Here is an 11,087-nt window from a genome sequence, read left to right on the forward strand (position 1 = left end):
GTTGGTGTGTGTGTTCACACCTGCACGCTCCTAAGTGAAAAGTTGCTAACTTTTCATGACATTTTCATGCTAACTTTAACTTGTGGCTTTGAGGCACTACCCAATGTTACTTAGATGCCTTTCAAATCAGGTCTTTCAGTGTGGACACTGATAAGTAGCAGTGCACATGCCCCACAGGACTCAAGTACAGTGATACCTCCGGTTGCGAACAGGATCTGTTATGGAGGTCCGGCTGCATCCTGATGAATTCGCAACCGGAGGAACGCTTTTGTGCATGCGCGCAGAGCATTTTGTGCAAATGCGCATGGTGAAACCCAGAAAAAGACTTCCGGGTTTGCCACGTTCGCATCCCAAAGTTTACGTATCCAGAGGGATACATAAGCAGAGGTACGACTGTATTTAAAGAATTTAAAGAGTGCTGCGGGGTTTAATGCCCTGTGATACCAGAATCAGTCTTACACTTCTGAAGTTGGTATGGGAATTAAACCTAGAGATAGCAAGTGAAAGAAAGAGGGTATTTGGAGATGTCCTTTGAGATACTTTGGCACAATTTCACAAGCCCTGTTCAAGCCTCTGTACTTAATACAAGCTCTGATCAAGCCTCCATACTTTGTTGAATCTGGCGAAAGGGTAATCCTTGCCCTCTTCTGCTGCCCTCCTCCAGTGGTAAAACATGGCCCCATCCTTCCTAGCAGGGTTGGTGAAAGGCATCCACTTCCAAGGCCGCACTTTCTTAGATCCCAGCTTTGCCTTGACTGTGCGGTAGCCCTGCGTTGTGTCACTTGGAAGAAGGGGAGGTGCATCCCTGAAACAGAGACAAGGTACAAATTAATGGAACCTACTGTCTGCATGAGGCTCATTTTGCATATTGAATCCCCTTCTATGATCTCTGAGGAATGCTTAAAGATCAGTGTAAAGCTAGGAAAATTCTGTATACTGTACTGTAGATTGATCTTACATGCTCATGACTCAACCCAAAGCTCCACAGACCAAAGAGGGTCACAATTTATTAGTCTCTTATGTGAACATAGGCCAGTGAGATACAGAGTGTACAATCAGTCCCCTCCCCCCCTCCCCCCCGTTATTTAGCCTGGATGTGCATTGGCTAGTAGCAGCTCTGCTTGCAGCTGCTGCTGACATAGAGCCTGGTTTTCCACTTCCTCAAGTTGCTGTTCATGTTCACTGGCAGGAAGTGGTAAAAAAAACAACGACAAATGTTAGACCTTTAAAAAAACGAGCATGTCCAAAGATCTCCTAGGACAGATCCCAAGAACAAGTATGTTTCAGGAATAGGATGCCTCTATGCTTGAAGCTATAAAAGATGGAGCTGGTGGGATCATTAAAGGCTCACTAGGCAGCAAGGTTAGCTCTAGTGACCATCTATTCCCATCTGTTCAGTTCCTCTACAAAAGATGAGAAAGCCAACTAAAAAGTAGGTCTTATAATCACCTCTAAGGTGTCACTTTTCCTCATAGCAAGGAAGAGACCTTTTAGAAGATAAATACAAGCTAAAGGCTAATCACAGCACATTCTCGTAATGGAAAACCATGGTTTCCTGTTATGGACTTTCAAATATTACAGGATACAGAAAATCTGCTTCTTTCATTCAATCTAGGAATCCACTAAGCATAGTGCTCCTAAAACATTATTTAGGCAAGGCATAATAGCACAGCCTTCCTACAATCCAGCCTCTGACATCTCTTGCCCCTACTTGCTTCTGATTCTCCTCCATCTACTACCACAAACAGATGAAAGTTTGAAAATACAGATAAAATCAAGGAACAAAACAGCATGTGAGAGTTGAGAAATTTGTTACAATTCATGTGAACTTTCCATTGTCTAAGGTTCATGAACCCAAAATGAAAATTCAGAATCAAAAGCTATAGCTCTTTCAGACAGTAAATAGTTCAGAATTTCCCAACATTCTTTTTAAAGGGGGGGGGGGTTCCATGCCCTCAACATCTGAAATTTTTACATATCAAAAGTGCTTCACACATTTAGATCATGGAGATCAAAAATGCTGAAACAGCACTTCCAGTAGAGCAAGTTATAGATACTAGGAAGGGGCTAAAGGTAAAAACACTGCATTGAAAGCTGGAGAAAGTAAATTTTCAAGAACAGACTTGTCAAGGCTTTCACCTGCCAAATACCTAGGAGATGAGAGGTTGCTTGAAGGAAAACACCAACTATCCAGGTAACTAAACTTACTTTTTATCAGAGTACAGCAGTGCATAGACCTCCCGGTGCATTCCTTCTGGTCTCTTAAATGTGAGGGTTTCCGATGACTTCTTGGACTTTTTCTGAAAAATAAGGTTTTTATCAAAGGCTGTGCAACCTTAACACCAATATTATGTGAGAGAATAAACACCAGTCTCTGTTTATTCTGATTTTTACATCTGATAGATTGCATCTATTCTCTCCTATGCAATGCCTCAAAACATCACAATCCAGCTTTATTGATCTAACTTTAGTCAAGCTTAAACTCTCGGTACAAATACATATGAGCAGCAAGAGAATGTTGTTTGTATTTTGCTTCCATAGAAAGTCTTCACTTCCTATTTTACTCATAGTTCTCAAAATGCAGGAACATTCTGGAGGTGGAGATTAAGAGGGTAGCAGAATTTCTATTTGATGACAGACAATACCTCAGTGTCAACCAGACCTCCCAAAGTTCTGCAGACAAACCAACTTTCCCCAATTCTCCCATCTCTCCACATTTCTGTCATTCTGCTGCAGGTGTGATTCTCTTTTATACTCAACAATGTAAACAATGCTGCAAATATAAACAGGAAGCAGCAAAAAGCAGTGAATATAGCCTGAGAGGAGACCTGAGACCCTGCAAATCCTAGTGTAAAGAATATTATTCAAAATGTAAATACCATTAACTAAAGTAGAAGGGATTGTTATTTTACTTATGTCCAAAAAGGACATTCAAATTATGCACCCCAGCTTAATACCACAGTGCTTTCACCAGCAGGTACAGATCTATTAATTTCTTTAGACACCCAAATGCAGAACTATAGGAACAGCACAGAGTGAGGATGCTGAAGAACGTATTATATTTCAAAAAAGAAAAAGAATCTGCTCTTTTATTTCTATTTTTTAAGAGGAATGTCGTCTCACAACTTGTTCAAGAATAGGGTAAACAATATCACTGTATGCAGCAATCATGCTGGCAAAATCCCAAAAAAGATCATGTTGCATGTATATACAGTAGCTTAGAATTACAAACACAAAGCTTCTCCTCCTCCTATCCCTTTTTCTTCACTCCTTTTGTACCTTATCAGAATTGATGATATCTTTTTTATTAATAGTTCCTATGTTCTCAGATTCTGTGCCCCCCAGTTCCAATATATCCCGGACATCAGCTCCCGTAGTCATTTTGTCACCTGAAAGAAAAAACAAGGTATACTGTAATTAAAAATGAAGTGAATACCAAAAGGATACAGACTAGCCTTCACAAAACTAGCTGCAAAATTTGTTGACCACCTCTACATACAACAGACTGCTTGTTATTTAGAGGACATCTGAAGGCAGCCCTGTTTAGGTAAGCTTTTGATGTTTAATAAATTATTGTATTTTAATACTTCTGTTCGAAGCTGCCCAGAGTGGCTGGGGAAACCCAGCCAGATGGGCAGGGTATAAATAATACTAATTATTATTATTATTATTATTATTTACATATTTACATATTTATTTACTTACTTAGGAATTAATTTTCTCTTCTCCATGCAGTTAACTTACAGAAAATACAAGGACCTGCAACAGTCTTTGCAGGCACCTGAAACTTCTATACCCATAGGACTAATGACCAGAGCTTTGTTTATTCCATGCACCCATGTGTTTTCCACCAAACTGCAGAACCTGATATTTGGCATTATGTGAAAAGCACAGGCAGCATCTGATAAAGATTTAGAATCCTAGAACATGGTTTCTAGACTTCCTCCTAGGGAACTGGTCTTTGACCGCAATGAATTATTATTATTATTACTATTATTATTACTATTATTATTTTTCCCCTAGTGGATGGATGTTTTGTGTCAGCTATGTGTCTGTGTCTACTATGGTTGCTCCTCGCTACCGTGTTTCCCCTTTTTAAAGACACCGTCTTATAACTTTTTTTTCATCAAAATACACAGGGTGGCTTATTTTCGGTGGGTGTCTTATTTATTTATTACCGGTACTTTTTTATTACCTTATGGTCTCCTCGGCCGGGCCACGCCGCTGACTCGGGGCGCTGCTGGGCGCTGCGTGCAGCACTACTGGGCTCTGTGAGCACTCGGCGCTGCCTGCCTTGCCTGTCTCCCTGGCTGCCCTCCAAAGCTTCCAAAGGATTTCTGTTTAGGGCTGGAGGAGGGTGCCAGGTTTCTTCCACCAGCCCCATCTCTTCCAGATGTTGCGGCAGATGTGCCCGCAGCCAGGCTCTGTGGGCAAGCCAGTTTTGCGTGTGTGTGGGTATTTTAATGTGAAACGCAAACACAGTACAGTATGTCAGTAATTGCAGAGTCCTTTTATTGAAGGGGGGGTGCAGGACTGCTGCTGCTGTTCCCCAAAAGCTGGGGGTGGGTGGGTGGAGACTCGGATTATAGCCTTGGATTGCTTTTGAACTGGAGAGCCGTTTCTGGTGCAAAGCATTTGCCCTGCTGTGGGCAGTGCCTGGGTCTATTTCTTGCGTGCTGGGGGTGGGGCGGGGGTAGGCATAGGATTTTTGGGGAGCTGGCAGGGGGTAGGTTATGGGTACCTATAGGGCCAAGAAATAACAACAGCAACAGCCATCTTTTTGTGCCTGGGGCTTGCACCTCCCTTCCCCCATCCGCTCCAGGCGAAAGGATTTCTAGATGAAAGAATCAGGCTTATTTTAGAAAAAATATATCTTTAATATATATATTTAAAAGATTTCATTTTTTAAAAAAAGTGGACATGGGCAAGAAATGTGTCTTTCGCTTGTATCCTCCCAAAAAGGTCGTTTCTTCAAAAGACCTCAAGGAGCTCTAGTGCAGGTTAAGGCAGCTGGCCTGGGAGCGTTTTGCGCAAGGCGTCTCCTGCCTCCGCGCGATCCTCAAGCCAAGCCTTCCGTTCCAGCTGATCTTCTGGGCGGTCGCAGATCCACTATTTACACCTGGTCGGCCCTTTCGTCTCCTGCTCAAGAGCCTTATACCAGTAAATTAAGTCCCGGGGTTGGGGGCAGAGAGCAGCCCGTCAGGTTTTCGCGTAGCCTCCTAGAGAGAGGCGCTGGCGGCAGCTGCCGTCTCCGCGCGCTCCAGCAGCTGGCGCTGCGGGGTGCTCCTGAGCGCTCGGCGCACTCCAGCAGTCGGTTCCAGGCGGCGGGGAGGCAGGCCTCCTCGGTGGGCCAGGCGGAGGCCTCTGGCTCAGGTGGTCCGCCCAGCCCGGCAGGGTGCTCCAAGCGCTTGGCGCTGCGGAGCGCTCGGCGCATTCCACGCTGCAGCTGCCAGTTCCGGGCGGCAGGGAGGCAGGCCTCCTCGGCCGGGCCAGACGGAGGCCGCTGGCTCAGGCACTCCGCCCGGCCCGGCAGGGCGCTCCAAGCGCTCGGCGCTGCAGAGCGCTCTGCGCGCTCCACACTGCAGCCGCCAGTTCCGGGCGGTGGGGAGGCAGGCCTCCTCGGCCAGGCCAGGTGGAGGCCGCTGGCTCAGCTGTTCCGGCCAGCCCGGCAAGGCGCTCCAAGCGCTTGGCACTGCGGAGCTCTCGGAATGCTCCACGTTGCAGCTGCCGGTTCTGGGCGGTGGGCGGCAGGCCGCCTCGGCCGGGCCAGGCGGAGGCAAGACCGCTGGCTCGGGCGCTCTGCGCGCTTGCCGCTGCAGCCGGCTCCAGGCACTGAGCTGGCAGGCCTCCTGCTGCTGCCGCAGCCGGTGTTCTGAGTCCCACTGGCTGGCTGGGGCGCTTGGCGGTCTCGCTCCACACGGCATGGAGGTACGTCTTATTTTCGGGGTGTGTCTTATATTCGCAAATCTTTAAAAATCCTGCCATGGCTTACTTTATGACTACGTCTTAAAAAAGGGGAAACACGGTATCTCTATCACTATATGTCTATCTACAAATCAATCTTCTTGCCATTCCCTCCTGTCTATGTCAAAAACAGCAGACAAATTATTTGAAAACCTGAATCTCTGAAGCAGGAGGAAAAAATAAACATAGTCACATCTATGTGCAGATCTAGCCAAACCAAAACACATGCCTGGTGTCAAACTTGATTAGCAAGAGTTAAATAAAAGAGCTCCTTTGCACCCACTGTCCAATATATAATGGTATCCAGGCCCAGACACGGCATAAAATAGAAAAAGAAGTTGAATAAGAAATCATAAACAATTCTGTTTATATAAACAACTATTCTAAAATAGGGAGGTAGACGAGCATTAGGAAGGGGATGCTGGCCTGGTTTGCATGTCACATTAAAACCAAAGTTTAAAACAAACTATAGTTTAAAGTGAACAAGTGCCATGGGCGTAACCAAGGGGGCAGCTGCCCCCTCTAAATCAATAAAAATACATAGCTGAGGCCTGCCCCCACCACAAAAATCCTGGCTACATCCATGACAAGTACTCAAACATTATCACAGCATTCCTACTCTGTTCCTGCTGCACTGCAGACAAAACAAGTGAGGCTCTGGCTAGTTATGTGATCCAAACCTGGGCTCGTGGCTTGTTCCTCTACAAATGAAACATGAGTGGGTAACTACAACAAATCTTGGGTACACTCATGCTTTGCGTAGAGCCACATCCACAGCACAGCACTGGTAGGAATGAGGTAGGAGTGCTGTGGGAACTTTTGATCCATTTGCACCAGGATGCAGCTCATTCACATTAAACCATTACTTGTTGTAAACTATGGTATAATGAGATGTGCAAAGTGGGCCACTGAAATATACGTGCACAAACCTTAATCCCTGTTATTAAAAAAGGGCTTAAAGATATCCCACAGAATAACAGACTTTATTTGCTGCTTTGTCCACTCCTGCAGTCACTTGATGGCATCGGACCTGAAAGCTATAGCAGTTCCCAGAGCAGGTTTCTGCCTGCCCTCTTGCCTTCTGCCCAAGCCACGGTGAACAACAGTCTCTGCCCATCTGTCCTCTTCCACTACTGCCTGGCTGCAGTTTAGATCGCCCCACTACTCCCTGATAAGAATGCCACATGCAATCCTAACTATGTCTACTCAGACAGAAGTCCTCCTGAGCTCAATGGAGCTTACTCCCAGGCATGTGGGGCTAGGACGGCAGCCTTAGTTGGAATTCGGGAGTTCAATCTTCGGCCTGAATTGTTGCATTATGAATGGAACAATATTTCTGGAACAGTATTGAGATAGCGTTACATTTCGACAAATATATGTTTTTCATGATGCTTTGGCGTGGACTTTTCCCTATGGTAGCTCTGGACTTTCGGAGCCCCAAGGGAAAAGACACCGGATACTAATGAAAGATACACCCCCAGCTCTCCTCCACATACGCTGCCGCCCGCTCAAATGGCCCCAGGCTCCCCAAACCATGTTATCAACTCGGTGCGCCTCAAGTTTCCCGCTGTTCACGGTTTCTTACGCAGCCCCAACTCTCAGCGTATCCCCCAGGCACATTCCCATTTCCCTTTCCCCGTACCTCACACTTTCCTTCCACGCGCTGTACTAACCCTAAACCTGCAGCAGCGGACACCGGTTGTGCAGCGCCGATACGGGAATCCCAATACTACTTCCGGCCCCCGTTTATCCGAGAATCGTTTCCCACTTGGGTCCGAACGTGCAACACCAATTGTGGCTCGGCTAGCGTTAAGAGTTCTATGTTGCTGGTTCCGGTTCCCCGCTTGAAGTGGAAAAAAACTTTCTAAAATTTTGACGATAAAGTACAGGGTGGAGAGCAGGCGTAAAACTAATATCACTAAAGTAGAATGCGGATGGCGATTGCTTTGTTTGCGTCAAATTATGATGCGATTTTCACTATACAAGGGGCGTGGCAAACAGAGGCAACGCCCCTTAGTCGATGTCAGAGCATCGCTACTAAAAAATAAGGCTGCATGTATGTTGAAGCTACATTTTATACGTAAAAGCAGGGAATGCTACTGCGCCTGTAACATCTTACAGCACGTTTTCCGTCATCTCCTTAAAGCACACTGCATGAATTCTTAAACTGGATGATCGTCATAACGGTTTTCCTTTTTTTAAAAAAGTTAGGAATTTTAGTACTGTACAATATTTATTCCCACAAGTGATCTTAGTGGTATTTCCATAGAATAGCTACAAATCAAACACATCCAGTCTGATTTAAACAGACAAAACAATTTATTCCCCAGTTACTGTGTTAAAGGCAAAGGATGTGATGGGAGCTGTAGTCCACCAAAGGAGGAAAAAAATCCAAGGGAGGAGGACAGACCCCCTGGAAAATCTGTGCAATAATTTGAAGAAACAGTGGTTAACTGCGAGAGGGGAGGAGGCATAGCTGCCAAGTTCTCCCTTTTTTAAAGGGAAATTCCCTTATGCTGAATAGGCTTCCTCGTGAGAAAAGGGAAAACTTGGCAGCTATGGGAGGAGGGCAGACTCCTCACAGAGTCTATGCAGTAATTTGCAGCCGACTTCTGCAATTGGGTACTCCTGGATCCAGTGCTTTAGGTTACTGAATGGCTATTGTAGCCAGGACTATTTTTCCCCTGCTGTTATCATGCCAGTTGCACTGATTTCTGGAGAAAGCAAAACTAGTCAGCGTAACACATACCTTAGTTACACTGAGATGTCAATGTGTTCTATATAGGGCTGCTTTCAAAAAGCATCAAAAATGCAGCTGGTTCAAACTGAAGTTATGAGGCTTTTTACCAGAGTCAGTTTTATGGAGTATCATGTCACTCTGATTTTATTCCAACTTTACTGACTGCCAGTTCTTTTCCAGGTGTAATTAAAAGTGCAGGGTGGGAAATAGAGGAGCATCCTCTGAAAAGTAGGGCACACAGCCACCAAGAGTGCCAACTTGAATAAAATAGGGGGGGGGGGTCCAGGTAAGCCCCGCCCCACATAATCAATCACAAGACATGACACACACACACCATTTGAATGGCAATGCCCATCAACTTGGGGGGGAGCCCCTCAAATATTTTAGGGAGGCACGAAGAGACCTCAGCCCTAGGAGTTGGCTCCTATGATGGCTACTGTTATGTACTGAGCTGAATCCTAGAACAATAGGATTCAGAATCAGCGGGAGCTACCCAATCCAACTCCAGGTGGAAGTGAATCCGCAACCTGATTGGCCTGCTGGAGCAGCCAATCAGGCGGCTGGCAGAAGTGAATCTGCTACCTGATTGGCCTGTAGGAGCAGCCAATCAGGCTGCAGGCAAAAGTCAATCCACAATATAATTGGCCCACAGGTGTAGCCCTGAAGTAGCCAATCACGCAAGGCCCATTGTGTAAATAATGTATATAAGCAGATGGTTTTGGGAAAAGAGCCATTCGTCTTCTCTTCTCCTCCTTGATGACTATGAGCTGAATAAAGAGCATGAAATTCACTCTTGACTCCGAGTATATTTCACTGGCGACGAAGGTGGGATCCTGCTGAGCTGACCGCCACCACGCACTGCACCGCAGCACCGCCACCTGCTGCACCGCTGCATCGCACCGTGCATCCAGGCTTCAGCTCCAGGACCCAAGGAACCCAGAATGGCAACCGACAGCAGCTTCTCGCCATTCAAACCAGCATCAGGAGACTGGGAAGGGTACGCCGCCCGTTTCAACTTCCTCCTGCAAGCGAAAGAAGTCACCAACGATGCCATGAAGAGGGCGACATTCTTCAGCGTCTGTGGAGAGGAGACGTTTGAAATCGCCCGGGCTCTCCTTGCACCTAGAGATGTCGCTACCGTCTCTTACAAAACAATAATGGAACGGCTGAAGGAGCACTTCTCACCACAGCCCTCGGTGGTAGCTTGCCGAAATGCCTTCTACGCAAAACGGCAAGCCCCGGGGGAAACCATAACTGGGTTTGTGACCTCCCTCCGCCAAGCCGCCCAGTTATGCAACTTCTCAGAATTGGAGAACATGCTTCGTGACCGCCTCGTCGGTGGCCTGAGGGACGAGATGTTGCAACGACGCCTCTACGCCAAAAAAGACCTCACGTTCCAGATTGCTCTGGAGGAAGCCCTGGCAACCGAAGCCGCCGAGAGGTCAACGCAAGAGGCACGACCGGCCCCGCCATCCCAACCGAGGGTCTACCACGAAGACCTCACCGACGAATCCGAATCTGACAGGGAGGAAGTACACCGAGTACAGCGGCGCACTCAAGCAGCACACACACCACAGCAGCCTCGACGAGAAGGAGGGAACTGTGCAAGCTGCGGGGAGAACCACGAGAGGAGGACCTGTCGTTTCCGCAACGCAGAGTGCAGGCAGTGCAGAAAATTGGGACACATCGCCCGGGTGTGTCGGGCTCGACTCACCCGTCGACAAGCATCAGATGACCGACCCAGGAGCCCCAGGTCACACGGCACCATGCACCAAGGCAACTCGACGGAGATCACGGACTACCAGGTATTCCAGTTGCCCCATCCCAGCACAGAGAAAATTTATATAGAGGTACAGATAGAGGGAGCCCCATGCCGCATGGAGCTGGACACGGGTTCAACTCTATCCATAATCTCGGCCCGAACATTAAGGGAACTGTGCCCTAATGGGGGTCCCAAACTAAGGCCGGCCCCATTCACCCTCCGGGACTTCCAGAAACGTAAGGTCCCTACTATGGGGGTGGGGACCTTCAGGGTGCAATATCGAGGGCGAAAGCAACAATTGGACTTGCTGGTAGTTAAGGGCCCCTACGTTAGCTTACTGGGACTGGCATGGTTTGGACCTCTGGGGCTAGCCGTTACCGGGGTGAACCGCACTAGCTTACAAGTGGACGTGGACGCCATATGCAAAGAGTTTCCAGGGGTTTTCGATGGGGCATTGGGACGATATACAGGACCCCCCATTGCCCTACAGCTAGACCCCGCTGTACGACCCATCAGGCACAAGGCCCGCCGGGTCCCGTTCGCCCTGAAACCCCGCATAGACGAGGAATTGGACCGGCTCGTGGAGCAAGGAGTGCTGGAGCCGGTGCCCAACGCCCCCTG

At 47.5% G+C, this 11,087-nt stretch overlaps 1 protein-coding gene across 2 annotated transcripts in view; it reads right to left on the bottom strand.

Annotated features, from left to right (window-relative positions):
• DMAP1 (DNA methyltransferase 1 associated protein 1) overlaps positions 1-7,743 on the bottom strand; it is a 34,226-nt gene extending 26,483 nt beyond the window's left edge. Inside the window, exons 1-4 of one of the 2 annotated variants that reach the window (XM_035121852.3) lie at positions 7,607-7,743; positions 3,280-3,389; positions 2,209-2,300; positions 610-805 (exon numbers count right to left, since the gene is read on the bottom strand). In XM_035121852.3, coding sequence (XP_034977743.1) covers positions 610-805; positions 2,209-2,300; positions 3,280-3,381 — 390 coding nt within the window. In that variant the 5' untranslated portion in view covers positions 3,382-3,389; positions 7,607-7,743. The remainder of the gene's footprint in view (positions 1-609; positions 806-2,208; positions 2,301-3,279; positions 3,390-7,606) is intronic. The other variant, XM_035121853.3, reaches the window with a different exon arrangement.
• Positions 7,744-11,087: the final 3,344 nt, after the last annotated feature.

The sequence above is a fragment of the Zootoca vivipara genome, chromosome 7 (genome assembly GCF_965207765.1).
Source record: "Zootoca vivipara chromosome 7, rZooViv2.hap1.1, whole genome shotgun sequence".
NCBI lineage: Eukaryota > Metazoa > Chordata > Lepidosauria > Squamata > Lacertidae > Zootoca > Zootoca vivipara.